The sequence below is a fragment of the Onychostoma macrolepis genome, chromosome 19 (genome assembly GCF_012432095.1).
Source record: "Onychostoma macrolepis isolate SWU-2019 chromosome 19, ASM1243209v1, whole genome shotgun sequence".
NCBI lineage: Eukaryota > Metazoa > Chordata > Actinopteri > Cypriniformes > Cyprinidae > Onychostoma > Onychostoma macrolepis.
Window position 1 is genome coordinate 12,191,107 of NC_081173.1, and position 22,357 is coordinate 12,213,463.

At 35.0% G+C, this 22,357-nt stretch overlaps 1 protein-coding gene across 1 annotated transcript; it reads right to left on the bottom strand.

Annotated features, from left to right (window-relative positions):
• Positions 1-785: 785 nt before the first annotated feature.
• Positions 786-17,042, bottom strand: c19h18orf21 (chromosome 19 C18orf21 homolog). Its single transcript, XM_058754330.1, has 5 exons — positions 16,772-17,042; positions 13,355-13,374; positions 12,791-12,990; positions 1,668-1,849; positions 786-1,569 (listed from the first exon to the last, which is right to left on the bottom strand). Exons 1-5 carry the CDS (start codon positions 16,843-16,845, stop codon positions 1,422-1,424), a joined length of 624 nt encoding a protein of 207 aa, XP_058610313.1. The 5' UTR covers positions 16,846-17,042; the 3' UTR covers positions 786-1,421.
• Positions 17,043-22,357: the final 5,315 nt, after the last annotated feature.

A 22,357-nucleotide genomic window follows, 5' to 3' on the forward strand; every position in this document is an offset into this window, starting at 1 on the left:
AAAGATATCAAAACGAGAGTTATGTTGTGGCGTGCGTGCGATATATACAGACGTCTATCAATACTTTTTTATTTATTTGTGTGTTTGTTTGTTTCTTTTTAACTTTTATGGGAAAATGTACTTTTTGGCCTTACTGAATATTCTAAAGAGGATGAAATGTGCCTTTACTGAATTAATGTACTTATATTTTTGACAAAAACATTTAGTTGCTTGAAGTTAGGCTGTATTAGAGAGTCTTTGAATAATAAAGTATTTATTTATATCTTTGTGTATTTATGCTATTATCCCATTTTTATTTTATACTCTTTTTCTGTAGGTTTTTTCCCCCTTTTTTTCTATGCATAATTGTATAATGTTCAGCATTTGTGTTTGAATGAAAGTGCATGTATAATGTTAATGTTACTCAGTCATAATAAAACAAGCTATCACTTCATTACACATATTATATCTAAAAACAATGTTTAAAAGCCTGAAGTGCTCAATCAGTGGTTTTGAACTATTATCCAATATGTCAAAGCACCCCCATATAGGCAAAAATATATTTTTTCTGGTGCTTATGCTGTAATTATGATAAAAATGCTGGTTCCTGAACATTTATATTAACAGAAACTTGGAGTGTCTATGTATTAAGGACTATGATTTATTTTGTATTTCCAGTTTTGTACATGTATTAACACATTGTATCTCTACATCAATATTCCTTTTTAAAGATCTATTATAATACAAAATGAAGCCAGAAGAAAAGTTTTCAATGTCTTTTAAAGCGACTAAATACCCAGACAAACTTCATTATTTAAATTTTTATTGAAAATGATCTGTCAAAGATCAAACAAGACAAAAACATCACCTTTCTTTTTAAATGTATTGAGAAGAAAAATAATCCGTATGAAATATTTTTGGTCTTTGCTACGTAGTTTGATGGCAAATAAGCCATCAAATGTAAACAACCCAGCACAAATGTTGTATTTAAAAAAAAACAAAAAAAACAAATCAGTGTGTAAGCCAAATGCAAATACAATCCTTCTTTTAATATCAGTGATCCAAACCAAAGTGTACAAAAATTAACATTAAACACACAACATATAAAAGTTATCTTTCTTATACAAAAATGAACAATATGTGGGATCATGAAATTAAATGGCAAATAAAAAAAGTCACAGCATGGTGCTGTAGCAGAAGTTACACTCCCCTACAAAAGGACTTTTTTCCCACTTGTCCACAAAGATTCAGAAACAGACTCTCGATAGAAGAAAAGTAGATGTTCTGTTCAATATTAAACTGTCCTTCAATACAATCCAGCCTAATGACTCCTCCGCTAGGTGGCATTGTAATACACAAGGAGGAGTGATCGTCCTGCTCTGAATTTCAGCAGCTCCACTCAAAGTGGGCCAGAGTCTTTCAATTTAATGGCCCTGAGGTCTTCAGAGAGATGAAAGGAAGTCCTTCAGACCACCTTTCTTACTCTGCTGTTTGGTTTCCAGCATAAGGATCTTTTTGAGGCGGGCGAAAGGCGACGACTTTGCACTGCCAGGCTTTGATGACGACGAGCTGGTGTTTGAAGATACTGACCTGCGGAAAGAAAGAATTGCATAAATGGTTTTAATAGCCGAGTTAAAGGCTAGTTCTATGTGGACCTGTAACATATACGCTCGCTAAAAGTAGCTTACCTTGGTGTGCCACTTGGCGTTCTGTCTACTACAGATTTTGGAGTAGACCTGTTGGCTGACTGTGGAGTTCTGTGTTTGCCTGCACTTCCTGGGGTACTTCGGTTCTTTGACAACGTAGTCAAAAGCTCCCGATTCATTCCAGGTTGTCTGGACATCTTATTACAGGTGTGACACGTTGCCATCTAAGAGAAGAAAGCATCATGGTTAAATGGTGGTAAAATAATAAAACATGTTTTTGCCCAAGTCATCATGCCAGTGCATTCCCATTACTCTCCTGCTGAGACTTACAAATAAATAATAATAAATATATATATTTTCCCAAGACAATTAATTTTATAATAGTGATAGGCCTATATTTGCAGTTTTTCCTGATGACAAAACCTAATGCCCTACATAAAAAAAGATGTATAACTGAATATCTGAATACAAAAATAAAGTAACAATCAAAGCCAAATCTGAAGAGATAAAGCTTGTCTGACATTAGACGTACTCTGTACATGTAGATGGATCTTAAAAGTGAAACGCAAATAATACTGTTATGAACAGTCTCTGGAAATTAATAGTGTTGACAGCCACACATTTCAGTCTCCCAGTTTACAAAATTGCAAAAATCAAATGCATTACCAAAAAATTCATTGTTTAACAAGTAAACAAACATATTAAACAATCGTCTTGCTTTTTGTGTTGTTATACTGTTATGCTAACAAGTTGTACATCATGATAGCCAGGTGTTGCTGACACTTAGGAACACTTATCTCAAGTATTTCACACATTGTATATGAACGTGAGCTCTATATATACTGCAAGGTACAGGTCATAAGTTCACTGAACACATGCCATCTACACAGCCAGAAACTGGCAGAGACTAGCACTAAACTAAGCTGACCAACCACTGGCACTTCCAAACTTCCACTCGGACACATGCCTATGTACTCTTATGCTTTATATACACTAGAATCCTCTTCTTTATACTCTTCTATACACTAATCATCAATTTTAGCTTCAAGAAATGAATACTTTTATTCAGCAAGAATGCATCAAATTGATCAAAAATTTCTATTTCAAATAAAAGCAGTACTTTCAAATAGAAAAGTTGTATTTCTGATCAAATAAACACAGCTTTGGTGAGCGAAAGAGACTTTTAAAAACATTAAAATCTGATTGACCCCAAACTTTTTTGAGTAGTACTTGTACACAACAAGAAAAACCTTTCAGTGGCTCATTTTAAAATCCTAAACATAGAGTAATGCAACAATGTAAACCTAATTAATATGAATTAGTTAATCATAGGTAACCGCACAAACGATAAAACTACTTAATCTACACCCTTCTGTGTGGAATTGAACTCACCGACACAAAGGCAGCCATTGTTTGTTGAGGTAACAGGTGGCTAAGCTGAAATGTAGATGATTTAAAATGATCCAGTCATGTATGTGAGAGCAGCTATGTTTACTACAGCACCCTTCATGTCTGGAGATATAAAGAGCAGCAACAGCCAATCAGCTGCAGTGGGGGGGTGGAGTCTGTCTGACTGACTCTTGACTGAAGGAATGCTCTGTAACATCCGAACAATCCTTTACGGAATTCCTCAGAAGCTTAAACCAAGTCTTTAAAAAGATACCAAACAATAAAGCAAACATAATTATTCTCGTTTAATACTATGGTATGTTTTATACCGCACATGATAAATGTGAACTATGGACTACGTAAAGATAGTTTGGACGAAAATAAATTACATTTTTTGGTCACATTTTATTTTAAGGTCCAATTCTCGCTATTAACAAACCATTAACTATGACTTTCGCCTCAAACTCCTAATTTGCTGCTTATTAATAGTTAGTAAGGTAGTTGTTAAGTTTAGGTATTGGGTAGGATTAGGGATGTAGAATATGGTCATACAGAATATGCGCTTTATAAATACTAATAAACAGCCAATATGTTAGTAATAGGCATGCTAATAAGCAACTAGTTAATAGTGAGAATTGGTCCCTATATTAAAGTGTTACCATTTTTTTCCCCTCATACAAGAAAAAAAATTCTTCAGTGAAAATCACTGCTGATCTGGTGTGAATATTTACCATGAATACAAATCAAATATACCCCAAAGTCATCTATTTTCATCTTGTTTGGCTAAATAAATATATCAAAGCTTTGGCATCTAATTACAACGCTGACCACACTAACCAAAGAGCTTTAGGAGAACATGATATCAAGATTAAGCTAAAATAGAAAACAGCATATACTAGCTAACCACTGCTTTAAAAAGTTGAGCGACTGTCCATAAAGACTCCGACTCTGTCATATCCTTTAATCTCCAACCCAGAGCTCAATCCCAAAATAGATCATTCCCTATGATCAAAATCTGCCTATTAAACAGGGTCATAAACAATTCTCAAAACAGAGATGTCCGACATATCTGGGCTGAAAACGAATCCTTGGGATAAACACTGTGAAAGATAAGGATGGAGTTGAGAGAGATGATAGAGACCAGTTTCTATCCCTTTGTTCCTGTAAGGAAAGTTCTGGGTTAAATGGCCCTACTGAAATGGTCAGCTTAGGCCAATTCAACTGAATTTCCCTGCTGGTCCATATGGGTTTATGTTGGTGGATCAGCACAGTGGTATCGTTCTTCAGCAAAACAAGCTGGTCAGCCCATATGCTCTTTCTTGTGAAGCCTGTTCATTAAGAAATTCATGCTGGTTAAGCTAGTTAAGAAGCAATTAACACACAACATGTGTGATATTTCCAATAGAGGCGACATAAATTACCAAGGAAATCATTTTGATTCATACCTCAGCTAATAAAAATCAACCAGAAATAGAACTTGTAGTTACCAGCATTCTTAAAAATGTCTTTTTTAGGTGTTCCACAAAAGAAAGTTATCGGCTTGTTTGTGAAAATGACATTTGTGTTGGAGTTCTATGAGGAAAGACATCGCATAATGCCTCATAGTCTATAAATAGTGTCAATGACTTCCTTTCTTCTGTGGAACACTAAAATAGACATTTTTAAGAATGTTAGTAAACAAGAGTTCTATCAATACATGTAAGGCAGTGAGAATTCACAAGCCTTTATCAGGCATGTTTATGCTGGCGAAAACCCCATGGCTCCCTTTTGAGAGATTCATGCAATCAGTTCACAGCAGCTGTCAAGAGAACGGAAACAAGTAGGGAAAGCAAAACGAAGCTGGAATGATTGTATATAGATTAATCCAATGCAGGGTGAAGGGTCATGAATGGAATAACAATACTGCCAGAGGTTTCTTCTTACCCTTCCAACATGCCAAAATGAATGCACATGTACAGTGGGGCCCTAAAGCTTTCTAATTTAACAGTGTATATGAATTTCATAATGTCTTATTATTGGGTTGGTCTCTCTCAATCTCTCACAATTTGTGAAAATGCCAATGATCATGTTCTCCAACATGATTTGTTATAATGTCTTTACAATGAGTCACATGATCAATGCCACATAATTTACTTATTTGATTAGTGACATAGAACAGTGGTTCTTAATCAGGGAGCTGGGGCCTACTAGGGGGCTCCAGGATGACGCAAATAAGTCTCATTAAAATAAACTTAATTAAAATGCTTTAAACACAAACACGCACACAAATCAAGGTAACCATATTTATTTTAAAAACATATATATCGTTAGATTTATATTAGATATTTATTTTATTTTCAAAAAGTATTGTTTGGAATAACAAAAATAATTGTGGTGAATTAAATTAATATACTGACACTTCCAGTTTCTGTTAATAAAAAAGTCTGAAAACAAGCAACACAAGTGGAGGAAATATTATAGATTATATATATATATATGAGGGGCCTTCAAGTAGTTCTGAGAATCACTGACCTAGAATTAATTCAGAATTAATTTTCTGAAATAATATTACAATAATGCAAACAGTTCTCATTCATTTAACATAATTACTTCTTTGCTTTAAATACTAAAGCCTATTTATTTTTTAGAACATTACTTTACATATCTGTTTATTTCCAGGTTTAAATTCAATTTTAAAAATTCGAGCATTTCACTGTGGCCTCAGACCTTTGAGTTATAGAAGCTATACATTATCTATAACAGATAGTGAATATTTTCATGATATAAAACTTGTATGGATATATGACATAAGCCTTTTCTGCACATCTACATGTTGACTTTTGCAAATGCCATAGACAAGAAGTTTAAATGAGCTTTGCACCAATTTCTAAAAATTTACTGACACTTTGCCTTTCTCTCACACACATATCAGTTCAGCAGATGGGCTTTTTGTGTTCTATTAATAGTCCAGGATTCTGAAATACCCTCAACCCAGCAGCCACAAGACTGTCGTCTCTGACCTTGCTGCTGAGATTCTAGATGCCACAGCTGCCCTTGATATGCAAGCCTGACCAAGTAATGTGTGTGTGTGTTCAGCTATTGATATGTGGAGACCCATCTGCTTTCCAGGGCCGATCGATCTGTGATACGCCCATCCCCCTTGACCAAACATGGAAAAGCTGCATCACTGATTCTCTCCCTGAGGGGAAAACAGGATGTCACACACATCAAGCATAACCTGCATCAAACGCATGCTGGAAAAAGCCAAGGCTGCTAGCACAGATGCTTCCCAAAATGTTGAAAGATGCACATGCCACATGCAACATTTGAGCTTTCTGTTGGAGGTATGGAACCTTTCCAATCCAAAGGTGACGATAACAAAGGAACTGCAGCAGCAGAGGCAGCACTGCACGAAATCTGCATACCATCTATCCTAAATAGGATATGAAATGTGATTAGTGCGCCACAAAGCATGGTCTGTTGAAAATACCATGCCTAACAAACTCTTGGCAAAGATGCTCAGATGGTGGTCCATTTCCATTGGATTTTTAAAGTAGGTACCCATGCATATATGACTCAAAAGTCCTTTTGCATCAGAAAAGGAGTTTGAGAACATTCTGTTCCAAACAAAAGCAGAGAAAACTATTTTAAAAATGTGTAAACAAAGTGAAAGTTCACCCAAAAATGAAAGTTTACTCACCCTCATGTCATTCCAAACCCATAAGACTTTGGTTAATCTAAGTTTTAGTTTCCTTGACTCTTAATGGAAGGTCAGAAATCCCTCAGATTTCATTAACAATGTCTTAATTTGTGATTTTTCGAAGATCAACCACAGTCTTATGGGTTTGGATTGACATGAGAGTATATGACAACAGAATTTTCATTTTTAGGCGATGGTTTAGAAATAATGAATTGTAAGGTGATGAATTCAGCTAGATGCATACAGTTTCATAATGTAGTATCTGACAATATTTCTACTTGCATGTACTCACCTATCGGTAGCAAAGCACACACAGTATATATCTGTGCATAAGTAAGCAAATTGAGAATCAGCCCAGAACAGTCTATTGGGAGCACTTGAACTCCACACCATCTTTAATGCTCAGATACACGGTTATATTCGGTATACATCAAGCATTTCAAAAGAGTGGAATCACCTTGCCGTCCATGCTAAAAACAAACCTCTAAAATACCCTGGTGAACTCGAGTTTTACCCAAATCCATATACTACATGTGTTTGGGAAGATGAAACAGGCATTAATCCAACTCAGGCCAACAAGTATATAAAAGGATACTTAAAATAACTTGATAAAGACCTGGCAGAGCTGTCACAAGCCACAGTGTGTCAAGCATTTCACTGTTAGAGACTGTGTGGCTCTGATTGATTTCAAAGTTCAAGGCCAAGAGCTTCCACTCAACGAAAAATACCACAATTCAACAGGCTCCATCACCTGGAATCAACTCATTTACACCCACCACAATGATTCACAACAATTAGCATTTTAAAACAATGAACTTATTAACCTTGATGCTTCAGACGTTTTATTTTGCAGAATTTTCTCCATCCGTGTGAAGCTAGAAAGCAGCCGATATTAATTGGGATGTAAGCAGTTAGATTTGTACAGTAAACCTTTTTAATGAAAACTGAAATATTATACCACTATGCAAGCATGATTAAAGAAATGTTTAGGAAGCAAATGTTAAATTATATAATAATAATAATAATAATAATAATAATAAGATAAATTTACTATTCATGTATTAATTTGCTGCCAAATACAAGACATGACGGACAATCACCATTTAGAGATGTTGGATGAGAACTTATAAATACAGGTTAAAATAAATAATGCATTACAAATGTACTAAAAAAATAGTGTTATTATAAATTTAATGCTCATTAAGTCTAAATTTATATTAGTAATATTGTGATATACTATTGCAATTTTAATTTAACTTTATTACAACTCTTTTCTATTTGAATATATTTTTAAATGTTATTTATTACTGTAATGGCAAAGCTGAATTTACTCCAGTCTTTAGTGTCACATGATTCTTCAGAAATCAATCTAATATGCTGATTTGGCTCTCAAGAAACATCTATAATTATTATTAATGTTGCAAAGAGTTGTGTTGCTTAATATTTTTGTGGAAACGGTCTCAAGTTCACTAATGGTTGCCTAAACAGAGGCTTCTAAATCAGTAACGACTGAGGTTTCGTGATTTGTTAAAATGCTGTCTTAAAAGGCAACTTTTTTTATAATGCTTAAAATATCTGATTAATCTAGAATGACAAATTGTTCTTCATCTTAAAATAGATATGAGGCTATTTATATTCAATTCAATCTGACAAACCATCTATTCAAAGCTGAGAAACAGAGCAAAATGATCTTCCATGACCTCCACAAAAGGAATGACTGCCTTGAAAGTGCCCTAAATGCTCTTTCCCTCACAGCTAACACTGTCCTAGATACCATATTATGGAAAAATAAGACAGCTAACAGATATGAACTCTTCAAGTTCATTATTGGTCTTGCCTAAATCTTCCTCTCCCACAGAGAAACAGACGCCAACAATGTGCACAGAATCTTGCAGTCTAACGCCTACCACTCCACCCCCAGAACCACGAGTCTCACGCAGCATGCAGCTATGCAGCTATGCATCTGTGTACACCAGCACGTAGACCTCCGTAACGGTGCTTTTGAGGGTTAAATACTTCTGCAAATAACCACATTTCACTAAACACCCCCAATCACGCAACTGATCCAGTCCTACTTCAGAAGAGCCTCAGAAAACGGTAACTTTCTTCCTGGCTTTCAGATCAAAGTCATCTGAGGCTAAACGAATCACTATAAAAGGAGCGTTTCTGTGTCCGATTAATGTCTTTCTGTCAGATGAATGATAATTAAGTCTATAACCATATCTCTAAACATAGAAATCATACTCCTGCCTAAACATCCAAACACTTTTAAGTGTTTAATTGTGCCCTACAGTCTTCTAAGAGTGCATCAATACTACAGACAGTGCATTCATATATAGGCCATATAACAACCTAAGTGCAGTCAATGGGAAATGCTTTTAGGGCCACATCAATGATCCTGTCTGTGTCTACTGAAAGAGCAGCAGACAAAGAGAAATACAGGTTTATTTTCAAACGAATGTTCGATTACCAGACTATTGTTTCACCTTGTCCCTTTAGTTTAGCAAGCAAGATGGCTAAGGGCCTTAAAAAAAAAAAGAGAGAAGATACGCAAGAGCTGCTGCTTCACAAGGACCCCAATTTGGAGTCTGACCTGGGTCATGTTCCGATCCCATTCCCCCTCTTTCACCCATAATTTCCTGTCTCTATGCCACTAGGGTAACACTTTACTTAAAGCCTTTATGTATAATGCATTATAAAGAGTTATTAAAGGGTATAAGGCATTATAATTATTCATAAAGTGCACTGTAATACATAATATCTTGTAAATAATTATAATCATATTTAAAATGCATAGTTTAACAATGAATTGAATAAGATGAACTGAAGATGACGAATTTAACAATGAATAAGTGTTATATTAACTGTGGTTACAATTATTCATGAGATTGTACAATGCATTATAAGGTGCATTACAAGGCATAACTAATGCATTAAAACTCATTTTACAATGCAGGCTTCAAGTAAAGTGCTACCGATATTTTTAAAGAAAGGATAAAATAAAATAAAAAAAAGCAAAAATGTGAAGCTTTGTTTTTTTAATTAAAATGTTCTGGTGCTACTTTTTTGCCTACTATTGTGTATTTATTACTATACAGTGGGGCAAAAAAGTATTTAGTCAGCCACCAATTGTGCAAGTTCTCCCAGTTAAAAAGATGAGAGAGGCCTGTAATTTTCATCATAGGTATACCTCAACTATGAGCAGTGATGGGAATAACGGCGCTATAAATAAACGGCGTTACTAACGGCGTTATTTTTTCAGTAACTAGTAATCAAACGAATTACTGTTTCCCCCGTTACAACGCCGTTACCGTTACTGACAATAAAATGCGGCGTTACTATAATTTATTATAATATTATCATCATTTAATTTTTCCGTTTATCTGAATGGACGCACAGTGTAGCTGTATTTCACTTACCGTAAACTCTAGTAGGCGCACGGCTCGCTTTTATGTAATCATTTTATTCTAATTACTAAAGTTCTATCATCATATAATGCTAAATTATCATAATATCATATTATAATGCTTAACTGACTGATGCTAAGTGTCAGATATTTAAAAAAAAAAAAAAAAAAAAAACTGTACCGTTTTACAAACATAAGCTTTATATATATAATTGCTTGATAATATTTACAATAATATATTGAATTTGATAGAATTTGATAAAATAGATTAGTGTACAATGTTTTATAATAATAATTTATTCTATTTAGTGTCCATTTCATTCATTTAATATCAGGGGCACCCAAGTTATTTGACATATTTGAACTTTTTTTTTTTTTTTTTTTTTTTTAAAGTAACGCAATAGTTACTTTCCCTGGTAATTAGTTACTTTTATAATGATGTAACTCAGTTACTAACTCAGTTACTATTTGTGAGAAGTAACTAGTAACTATAACTAATTACTTTTTTAAAGTAACGTGCCCAACACTGACTAGGAGAGACAAAATGAGAAAAAAAAAAATCCAGAAAATCACATTGTAGGATTTTTAAAGAATTAATTGGTAAATTTCTCGGTAAAATGAGTATTTGGTCACCTACAACCAAGCAACATTTCTGGCTCTCACAGACCTGTAACTTCTTCTTTAAGAGGCTCCTCTGTCCTCCACTCGTTACCTGTATTAATGGCATCTGTTTGAACTCGTTATCAGTATAAAAGACACCTGTCCACAACCTCAAACAGTCCAACTCCAAACTCCACCATGGCCAAGACCAAAGAGCTGTCAAAGGACACCAGAAACAAAATTGTAGACCTGCACCAGGCTGGGAAGACTGAATCTGCAATAGGTAAACAGCTTGGTGTGAAGAAATCAACTGTGGGAGCAATTATTAGAAAATGGAAGACATACAAGACCACTGATAATCTCCCTCGATCTGGGGCTCCACGCAAGATCGCACCCCGTGGGGTCAAAATGATCACAAAATCATGAGCAAAAATCCCAGAACCACACGGGGGGGGACCTAGTGAATGACCTGCAGAGAGCTGGGACCAAAGTAACAAAGGCTACCATCAGTAACACACTGCGCCGCCAGGGACTCAAATCCTGCAGTGCCAGACGTGTTCCCCTGCTTAAGCCAGTACATGTCCGGGCCCGTCTGAAGTTTGCTAGAGAGCATTTGGATGATCCAGAAGAGGATTGGGAGAATGTCATATGGTCAGATGAAACCAAAATAGAACTTTTTGGTAAAAACTCAACTTGTCGTGTTTGGAGGAGAAAGAATGCTGAGTTGCATCCAAAGAACACCATACCTACTGTGAAGCATGGGGGTGGAAACATCATGCTTTGGGGCTGTTTTTCTGCAAAGGGACCAGGACGACTGATCCGTGTAAATGAAAGAATGAATGGGGCCATGTATCGTGAGATTTTGAGTGAAAACCTCCTTCCATCAGCAAGGGCATTGAAGATGAAACGTGGCTGGGTCTTTCAGCATGACAACGATCCCAAACACACCGCCTGGGCAACGAAGGAGTGGCTTCGTAAGAAGCATTTCAAGATCCTGGAGTGGCCTAGCCAGTCTCCAGATCTCAACCCGCTGTTGCCCAGCGACAGCCCCAAAACATTACTGCTCTAGAGGAGATCTGCATGGAGGAATGGGCCAAAATACCAGCAACAGTGTGTGAAGACTTACAGAAAATGTTTGACCTCTGTCATTGCCAACAAAGGGTATATAACAAAGTATTGAGATGAAATTTTGTTATTGACCAAATAGTTATTTTCCACCATAATTTACAAATAAATTCTTTAAAAATCCTACAATGTGATTTTCTGGATTTTTTTTTCTCATTTTGTCTCTCATAGTTGAGGTATACCTATGATGAAAATTACAGGCCTCTCTCATCTTTTTAAGTGGGAGAATTTGCACAATTGGTGGCTGACTAAATACTTTTTTGCCCCACTGTATATACACACTACTGCTCAAATGTTTGGAGTTTTCATTTTTGAAAGATGTCTTTTATGCTCAGATTAAAATAAAATGTACAAAAAAATTGTGTGCTGTTATTATAGATTAAATATTTTGCCCATTATTTGTACACTATTATTCAAACGTTTGGGGTCAGTAAGATTTTTTTTTTTTATGTATTTGAAAGAAAGCTCCATTTATTTAATCAAAAAGTTTAAAACAATATCATTGTGAAATATTATTACAATTTAAAAATAGCTATTTTCTATTTGAATATTTTAAATTGTAATTTATTCCTGTGATGATAAATCTGACTTTTCAGCATCATTACTCCAGTCTTCAGTGTCACATGATCCTTCAGAAATCATTCTAATATTTAGATTTTGTGCTCAAGAAACATTTCTTATTATCATCAAATATTGACAACAATAGTGCTGCTTAATATTTTTTTGGAAACCAAGAAATTTTTCTAAATTCTTTACTGTCTCTTTTGATTATTTTAATCGGTGGAGACTAACCCAAACTTTTGAGCGGTATGTACATATATGGCAACATGGTGTTTGTTCTTCCCGGTTTGAATTCATCCACCTAAGCTAATCTCAAGTCACTCAGGAATGGGCAGAACAGACTGGGTCGATATAGAGACGGCATTTAAACTGAAGAGGACATAAAACAGGTGGACGTGACCTCACCAGAGCATTGGAGGCCCTTTTAAACTTTTGAAGGACTACAGTCTGTTCTGCACTCAGTCTCTTTCCTGCCGACTCTTTCTTCAGAAGTCTTCTAATCGTCACCGTGGGCTTCCGCTTGGGCCGCAGACGCACGTGATGATTGCCCAGTTGTCGCCACTGGAAACAGAAGGGGCAGATCATAGACACCGGCAGGGCAGACGCTGGAATGGAGAGCGAAACATAGTGGAGGTTTTTGGCATGGCAACTGGTTAAAATAAAACAGGTGATGCTATGCTCTATTCTGAGGATGGTTTGGCATTTTGGACAGCTTTTCCAATATGTGGTCATCCTACCCCTCTGTCGGGCCGTCTTTGTGGTCTGTGAAGGCCGTAGAAATGGATTCTAGTTTTACATCAGGAAATGTGGTCGGACTTATTGGGTTTAACTTGGTTTACTGTTCCTTTTCAAAACCATCTGTCTGTTCTGTTGCCTACAAGGACTTATGTAGACTTGGGACTATATTAAAATAAGCACTTTAAAATCCCATACGAGTCTATTAATATAAATAACAAAGCTGAAACTTACCAATGCTCTGATGCCTTTGCCTGCAATGAAAAAGCAGTAAAAGAGTTAGTCTTTAAATCTCAGACTTTATAGGAGTTAGACTCAAATAACGCAGCTTATGAATCATTTATGAGCTTGAAAGAGGTCTTGCACCCAATCTGATGAAGTAACACTGCGGTTTGTTTATATCTTATAGATTCCTACACGCAGGGTGAAAACTCTGCGGCAGACTATGAATAAAAAGATATTTTTCTCACTACCCAATGCTGCTGGCTGATATGCTCAATATTCTGTCAAATACTAAAATAAAAATATTTTCAGGAAGCCTCAGTAAGAATTACAATATACAAAAATACTGAGGTCAAAGTGTTGTACACAGCCTGTCAGTGGCCTGAACTCATGGCTATGACTTCCCAGGGGCTTTCATTTCCCCTGAGACTTTGTGTGTGTGTGAACCCTATTTTTGGACATGATGCTGTTTTGCCTACTTCCTTTAAGCTTCATAATCCTGTCTAAAATTAGTTCACATTGCTAAAAGCTGTGTGTTGTTATTGTGTGGCACGTGCATGTTAAGGGGGGCAGGGTTTTTAATTTCTAATCATCCACTGTCCCATCATCTGCAACTGTTTGTGATGCCACAGCGGATGTTTCACAGCATGCCAGAGAGACAGGGCAGACCCCTTGTTCCCAATGAGAAGACATGGAGCCATTATCTGGGCAGTGATGAAGTGTGAATGAAATCATTCCAACCCTGCCAGCTATAAAATCTGATAAATGTCATCCAAACAATAAACAAATGCATCTGTGCCACAAACATTCTCTATGGAGTTCAGACTTCTTTTCTTCATTCATTTTAATTTTTCTTTTTTTCTTTTTGACTGAATGAATTCTTAAAGATTTGATTTTTGGTTTGTTTCATTGCTTTGTTTAATTTTATTTATTTTTATTTATTTATTTGCTTTTTTGATAAAGTTACACATGTGCAGAATAGGAAACAATCACACAGCACTACTTTTATTTATTTGTTTATTTCATTGATCTGCTTTTATTATTTTGTTTAATTTATAGCTTTTCTGAAATTTTCGGGACGTATTTATTTGTTTATTTCATTGGTTCATTTTAATTGTATTAAAGGTTGTAATTTGCCTTTTGAAAAAAAAAAAAACACCTTATTTTTGTTTTCTTTTGTTTAAAAGTCTTATTTATTATTTCCTCCATTTCTTTGTTTAATTTATTTTATTTTATTTTTTTGTTTTGTTTCTGAGAAATTGATTTATTTTTTGTTTTATTTAATTGTTTTGTTTAACTGCATAAAGCTTGTTTATTTAGAAACAAAGAGCTTCTATTTATTTATTTACTTATTACTGTTATAATTTCAGAATTTTGTTTGACTTTACTATTTTCTTTCTTATAGATATATAGATAGTAAACAACAACCATGCAGCACTGCCACTGCCTATAAAGGCATGTAATATCACCACATAACTTCTTCCCTGTGGCACTCTAATTCAAATAATTTGCCTATTAATAATGCAGCTCCTTTTAAGTGCTCTCAGAACAAAGATAAAGAACCTTTAAATTCAGTTTATAATGTGCTGCCTCAGCACGATAGTATCAACAAAGACTAAACTCTTGCTAAATCACTTGAGATAAAAATCAAGAAAGAGAATAAGGTCCCCATTACATTCCACTGAATACTCCAGCGGAAACAACAGCTTATCCCTAATCGATGTGCCAGGCAGCAAAAGCCTGTGTCTTACAATGACACCTGTGGAAAATATTGAGAGTGAGCTTAACACAAGTGGTTTATAAATAAGAACGCAACCTCTGTACACTGTACACTCATGGCACGCATACTTTCAGACAAGAGTTTCCAGTAACTTACATAGGCTACATGTATGCTGTGAGTCAGTGCAGATGTACTCTGTACTCGCCAATCACAAGAAGCCAACTAATGCTCAAAACATGCAGTGCGCTGCTGACCCTGACCATGGGGTCAGGAAACATTTAATCCAAGAAAAACATGCCACAGCCCAAAACTAAGCATCATGCATCTTCACTCATCTGCTGCTAGTACTATCCAAAACATCATGTGATTCATAGCAGCTTCAGAAACATTAAACAAAACAAGAAACTTTGGCAAATCTTTACCAGACTCATGTTTATTTGCCTTTTCACCATTACTTTACTAGATTCTGTGTGAAGCAGACGATATATTTGAATTAGCTGCCCTTGAAAAGAATGAACAGATGACACTTATGATAATATATAGATACTACTAATAATGAGTATTATAAATTATTAAAAACTTTTTTAACTGAAGCTGTAATCCTGTTAATTTGGATTTGATTGTTACACTAAAACACTGGTAAAAGCATTTTAAAACAGGTGCCATGTGGTGGTTAATCACTATGGGTTTTAAAACAGATTTTCCATCCACTTTCAAAATGAAAGGAACAAGTGTTAAATGATGATTAACCACAGTAACTGTAAAAATGACCAACACACTGTTTAGCTGATGAGATTTGAGTGCAGCGTGTTTATTTCATTACCTTGATGGTGCATTTCTGCGAATGATCCTATTATGTCCCCAAATGACTGCACTGCACTTGAAAACATCACTAAAATATTTTACACTATAACCAGCAAAGTTCACTGAAGAAAATTTACTAAAGAAATGACACAGACAGCAACTACAATATTCAGTAGGGAGTCATTGTAGGGAGTCATGTTTATTCTCTAAAGAACAGCACCCAACAATGCCATTAATGCAACTATTCAACAGGAAATAATAGATCACAGATACTGCAATTTTTTTTTCAAACACTGTTTGCAGAAATTGCTCTTTTACTTTATTCTCAAGTGAGAAAAGTGCATAATTTTAGGTTTAATAATTATATATAGCACAAAACACATATTAAAATACATTTCAATGACCATTAAGATAGCAAAACAATGTTACATAAATATTAACAACAATAATAGTAACAATATTAACAAATAAATAATTATTCTTTATTTACATTAATAAGAATAACCATTTTTATTATTTTTGTTGCTGTTATAAATAATTATGAAAACAAGACAGTACTTGTAAAAACAAGATTTTTTATTGCTATGTTATTACTGTCATCAAGATATTTACCAGGTATATTACATTTCCATCGTTGTAGCCCAATAGCCTAAATGTATTGTGCCAAAAAGAAGAAATAAAAAATGGCTCTGCATATCAGTTATCTAATCTAAAAATAAAGGGTAATGGTTATAAAACTAATATCTCTAAACGTCTTCAAATGCAACACCAAGCGCATAAGTGTTAAAGAGTAGCCTGTCATCTACTGGAAGCTTCATGGCATTACAGCAGAAAGCATGTTCAAAATCCACACTGACCATGAGCAGTATTATATGTACAGTTGAGGAAAATTGAGAAGTACTTACATGAGAAAGCGCGACAGCTCAGGGCAGATGTCTTTGTAATGTATAGAAGCGTTAAATAAGAATCTCTGGGTCATCGCGTCTGCTTTAACAGCCAAACCTTTGCGATAAAAAGCCCAGCGTTCAAACCTACGTTACAACAAATGCGGCCTTAGCAGATAATTGCGGTCAGTAATGAAAGAATATAAAAACGTGCGTTTTCTCGGTCCAGCGTGACTACAGGAAATAACACCCTTGTCTTTAGTATACAATTACCCACAATGCATCAATGCGGGCGAGGAATTCTTCTTCTTCTTCTTTTGGTTTTATGGCGGGCTGCGAACCAACTTCAAACGTGCATACCGCCACCTACTGTGATGGAGTGTGAAAAGAATGAATACTTCTATATCCTATTATATAACCCACTATTCTTAATAAATCTCATGATTGCATTTATTTGTTTTCCTGAATTTGGACCATCATTTAATAAACTTGTTATAGTGAATTCCAGGCACCCTTCGGCTTGTGATTCTTCCTTAAGAATCCTCCTTTCTTTTTTATAAGCCTTACATTTCTTCAAAACATGTTCTACAGCCTCCTCCATTAAACAGACATCACACAAGCCTGTGTTATGCTTCCCCATAATGTGTAAAGTATCATTTAGATTTGAATGTCCTGAAAATAACTTGTTTTCTTCTACTTAAGTAAAGTTTTTTGGACCTTGTATTAGTGCCGACCTGTATGACATGAGTCCCAAACTGTCTGCCACTTCTTATTGCACGCTTATAAAATAAAATGTTTTCCTTCTGATCTACTGAGTGACATGTTTATATTTGGATCTTTCATTTTTAATGATTCTTTGGCTATTTTGTCTGCTTCCTCATTACCTTGAATTCCCACGTGTGCTGGAACCCACATAAATCGAATTATTATTCCCACCTGTCGTAAACTGTATATCCTGATCACAATTTCTGTTAAAATATCAGTTCTATTTGTTTCCAATGATTGTAAACTCCCAAGAACTACCATTGAATCAGAGCATATTATTACTTTATCAGGTCTAACTTCATAAACCCACTCTAGTGCCATTAGAATTGCTGTCATCTCAGCTGTATATACTGATGGACCATCTGTTATCCTTCCAGCCTTCCTCACCTTAAACTCTGGAACATAGAATGCAGTCCCCACTAATTTTGAAGAAATTAGTTTTATATATACTCATTTACATATGTAATTATACTAACAACCTTCTGTTCTCGTGTAATTTTATGTCTATTTCAGGTTGAGCTAGTATCCAAGGTGGAATTGGCGAGGAATCATGGGAGTGCGAGTTTTTTAACGACTCGTACTGTACGCGTGATCATAAGTGATTGACTGCTCCAATAAAGCCCTAATAACGGCACACAATGTGCTTTATTTGCACTATAACTATTGCTGAGGAGGTTTATTTTATCCAATGCTACACTGTATTCTGTATACTGTAATTATCATTTTAGTGACAGTTAATCTACAGAATTTTACACCATTTTTCCAATGCAGTGCAGACCATCATTAAATATATGTAGGCTACTACTAAACATAAATATATTATAACTATGCTATTGCAAGGTGAGCATGTGAGAGGCTGTGCCATTTGTTTCATTTATCTGCCTTTTGCTTTAATGCTAGAGTAGTCTAAGTGCTTGAGCAAATAGCCTACACTTGCTGCGAAACCAGTTGATAGTAAAAACAGTAATCTCCATCCGTAGAGATTACAGTAACATATCAAGGTCAAGATCTTTAATAATAATCATAGTCATCATAATCACAATCATAACCATATCATCAAAATCATAATAAAAATACAATTACCAATATATATATATATATATATATATATATATATATAGGAAAATATAATATATTGTATTTATTATTATTTTTATATATCAATAACAAATAATAAACAATACAATAAATATACAAGATATATTATGTAGTAACAATATATATTATATTAGCTTATAATAATAAATTATTATATTATAATTGTTAATTATATAATTATTAATTATTATATTATAACAATTAATTTCAACATTTCTTAAAGATCCCATTTATTTTGACAAATAATAATATTAATAATGACAATAATAACGATTGTATAATAATACTAATAATAATAATGTAAATTAGGCTAATTATTATAATATAATATAATATAATATAATACATCTAGATATATTATTGTATTTATTGTTATTTTTATGTATCAATAACAAATAACAAACAATACAATAAATATGCAAAAGATACTTACAAGATATATTATATTATCTTATAATAATTAATTATTATAATTATTATTATATTATATTAACTAGGCTATATAATAATTAATTATTATAACAAGTAATGTCACCATTTACTAAAGATCCCATTTATTCTGACAAATACTATTATTAATAATGTCAATAATAATCATTGTATAATAATACTAATACTAATAATGTAAATTAGGCGAATTATTGTAATATAATATAATATAATAAAGTAATAGTCATTATTGTCATTATTAATATGATTATTATTTGTCAAAAATAAAGAAAATAATTTAAAAAAAAAGAACTGCGAAAGATTCAGCTATCTGGGAATAGTGAAGCAAGACTGATTGCTTCTGAGAATTGTTTTACTGTCGAGGGACTTAAATAACCCATTTAACATTACACGAGAACGGACTCCTCCTGGACCGTTTGCGGCGTCGCTTCCCTCAGATTACAGAGAGGAAATCATCATCTTCATCATCATCGTCTTCTTCATCACACGGACTCGGGTGGCCCGCGGCGCTGCGTCGATGAAATTGGATATTTAAGGCTGCGCAGAAAGCAGTTCACGTTCACTCTCAGCAGCGCGGGGGCAGAGAGGCGCTCTGCAACTGACTGACAAATAATATGAGACTACAGTCTTGTGAACGAGGCTTCATATAACGTGACCGGGAGGAGAACGAGTCCTCGTTGAACGCGAGGCTTCTTGAGGAGGACGGTGGATGACCGCGAGCGCTCACTTCAGAAGAGCGCGTGTCACTGAACTCCAGCTGCAGGTAGGTGAAGACCGCACTTAGCGTTACTAAACGTTTAATTGTGCTGCTACAACTGTTTATTTTTCATTTGTGAATAGCCGATTGTTATTATTATCACCACCACCATTTCTTTCAATATTCTTTATGCATGTTGGAAGTAGACATGGTTGTTATTTATGTAGATTTTGGCTGCAACCTGCAGCAAACGTTTGTTTTCCATTCATTTGCAGCAAAACGGTTCCTTTTTAGCTTAATTTCTCAATTTGTAAATTAGTCAGTGTTTTCAAGCAGAAATCACTGCAATAGTACATAATGGATTTATTTAGCCTATGAATTTCTTGATTACTCTGCTGTCCTTGAACATGTGTTATTTGCATATGATGCAGACATTTGGCAGGGACTTGCTTGACTTTGCTTGTTGGAGCTCAAAACGTTGCATGTCACCGACTGCAAAACTCTGTGCAGGAGGGTTTGTGCCCCCCTAATGTTGCTCTGGCTCGATCAACCGTGCCTTTTTAAGTGAAGAAACCCGCTTGTAGCGGCGAATAAAGCCTTTCCCCTTTCGCAGGTCCAAAATCTTGAGGGGGATGAAGTGTGCTGTCAGCATACTGGAAACGCTAAACCGGCTTGTAGGAGGCAGAGAGCTGAGTGAGTCTCTCAACGAATATGTAATGCAACACCAACTCTAATTCTGCTGAGACCTGCGAATGAAGGCTTAGGAGGTGCAGAGGTCCGTATGAGCCACGCTCTTAAAACTTGCGGTCCTCTTATAGTTCTGTCACTGCACCCAAATGTAGATGTAAAGTGCACGCATTTTCTGGCAAAATGACAGATGGATATGAGAGCAGGGAGTGAATTGGCACCGTAATACGTCCCTGTTTTACTTGTCATATCATGCAGAAATAATTTTAAAAGCCTCTAGGTAGTTGAATTTTTCCATGGTGATTTTGCTTCCTCATTTGCTTTTGACAATGAAGAAAATATAGTGTAAACATTTTATCGAAACCCTGACTTTTCATCCGCATTGAAATCCCTTGCTCTATTCAATCCTGCGATCTGTCAACATGGACAAGAATAGAAGTCAGCATTAAAGCTATGTGTGGTAAGAACATTTCGTTCATTGCATAGACTTTTTATTTAGTTGTTGCCTTCCAAGATGAATTTCTGAAGAAATAGATTACAGTACTGACAAAAAAAAGACAAACCAAGACAAACACTTAATAGGACATGAAAATTATGCAGTGTAACAAAAACATATAGGAAAATAGAAGCATTAATATTTAATATAATCAAATATGATGCATAGCAGTGACTTATGGTAATGTTCTTTTAGGGGTTTTTATTACAAATTTACACAAAAATACTTTTGAATAATATATTAAATTTTACAGTAAACTTACAAGCTATCTGATATATATATATATATATATATATATATACATATATGCTTTATCGTAAAGTAACCTACACTTACGCAATGAATGAATTTTTACAATAACATAATATTTTATCCTCTTAAAGTAATGAACATTTTTCAGATAGGAAGTGGGAGAAAAGGTGAGGTGAGATCAGAAAGGACCACGAACCAGGACTCAAACTTGGGTTGCCAAACTTTTTTTTTTTTCACCATAACAAACATGTTTACATTGATTTTTTTAACCTCTTCTTCTTGAGATCTTGAGATGAGACGATTCATTTTTTATTTATTTAAATTTTTTTAATATCAACTCAACATAAACTCTATTAGAAGTTTTCACCTTAAAAGAATTGTGCACACACAACTATTCACCAAAATGTTGTTATTGCCCTGACTTCGGAACCAAATGGTTTGTAAAGAGGAATAGCAGTTCTTCTTCAGACGTCTAGTGTGCATCTCAAGGGACAACAGTGCTACTGTGACAATGAAAAGAAAACTGCAGTGAGTAACAGTCATGCAGCTCTGTGTTATGAGGGGTAGAATAGGTTTCATGATACTGAGATACTGATGTTATTTTCCTCTTACTCAAGTAGACTCTTTAAAAGCACTAGAACATTTCAGAGGAAGGTAATTAATTGTACGGTATATGCCACATCTAGCAAACCTATTGAACCTCATCAAAAATGGTTTCAACCAGTCTCGAACCATGAGATGTCTTGTCGCAGGTTGCCCAGCATAATTAGTTTGTTCTTTTTCAAAGAGATGTTAAGGGTTGCCTCTACCGAGATAGTCAAGTGTTCTCTTCAGTTCTCTTCAAATACACTTTTTTTAAAGTGAAACTTTGATCACTATTCATAATACAAGCAAGCAAGCAAGTTCAGACAAATCGCAGTGTGGTATTTGACAGCGTTTCATTGAGTTTCCATGATCAAATTGATTTAATAAGGCCCTGTTTACTATGATTAAAACAGAATGTGTCTAGTTTGACTGCCCTGTGAATTAGTTCTCACCAGGCGGCTCTACGCTTCCCCTGGCCAATTGTTCATGGATCTGATTGAAGTACAGTTCCTGTCACTTGACATTGCAGGATGGCTGAGCCTGGTACAGAAGAAGGATGTTTGTTGGCCTGCGGATT

What these genes read in the sequence shown, in the direction of transcription:
- c19h18orf21 (XM_058754330.1), bottom strand. Translation starts at nt 16,845, where the DNA reads ATGACCCAGAGATTCTTATTTAACGCTTCTATACATTACAAAGACATC. An exon ending in GCAAAGGCATCAGAGCATTG is followed by an intron (nt 12,991 to 13,354) that starts GTAAGTTTCAGC and finishes TCTCCATTCCAG; the next exon opens with CGTCTGCCCTGCCGGTGTCT. An exon ending in ACGCCAAGTGGCACACCAAG is followed by an intron (nt 1,570 to 1,667) that starts GTAAGCTACTTT and finishes TTCTTTCCGCAG; the next exon opens with GTCAGTATCTTCAAACACCA.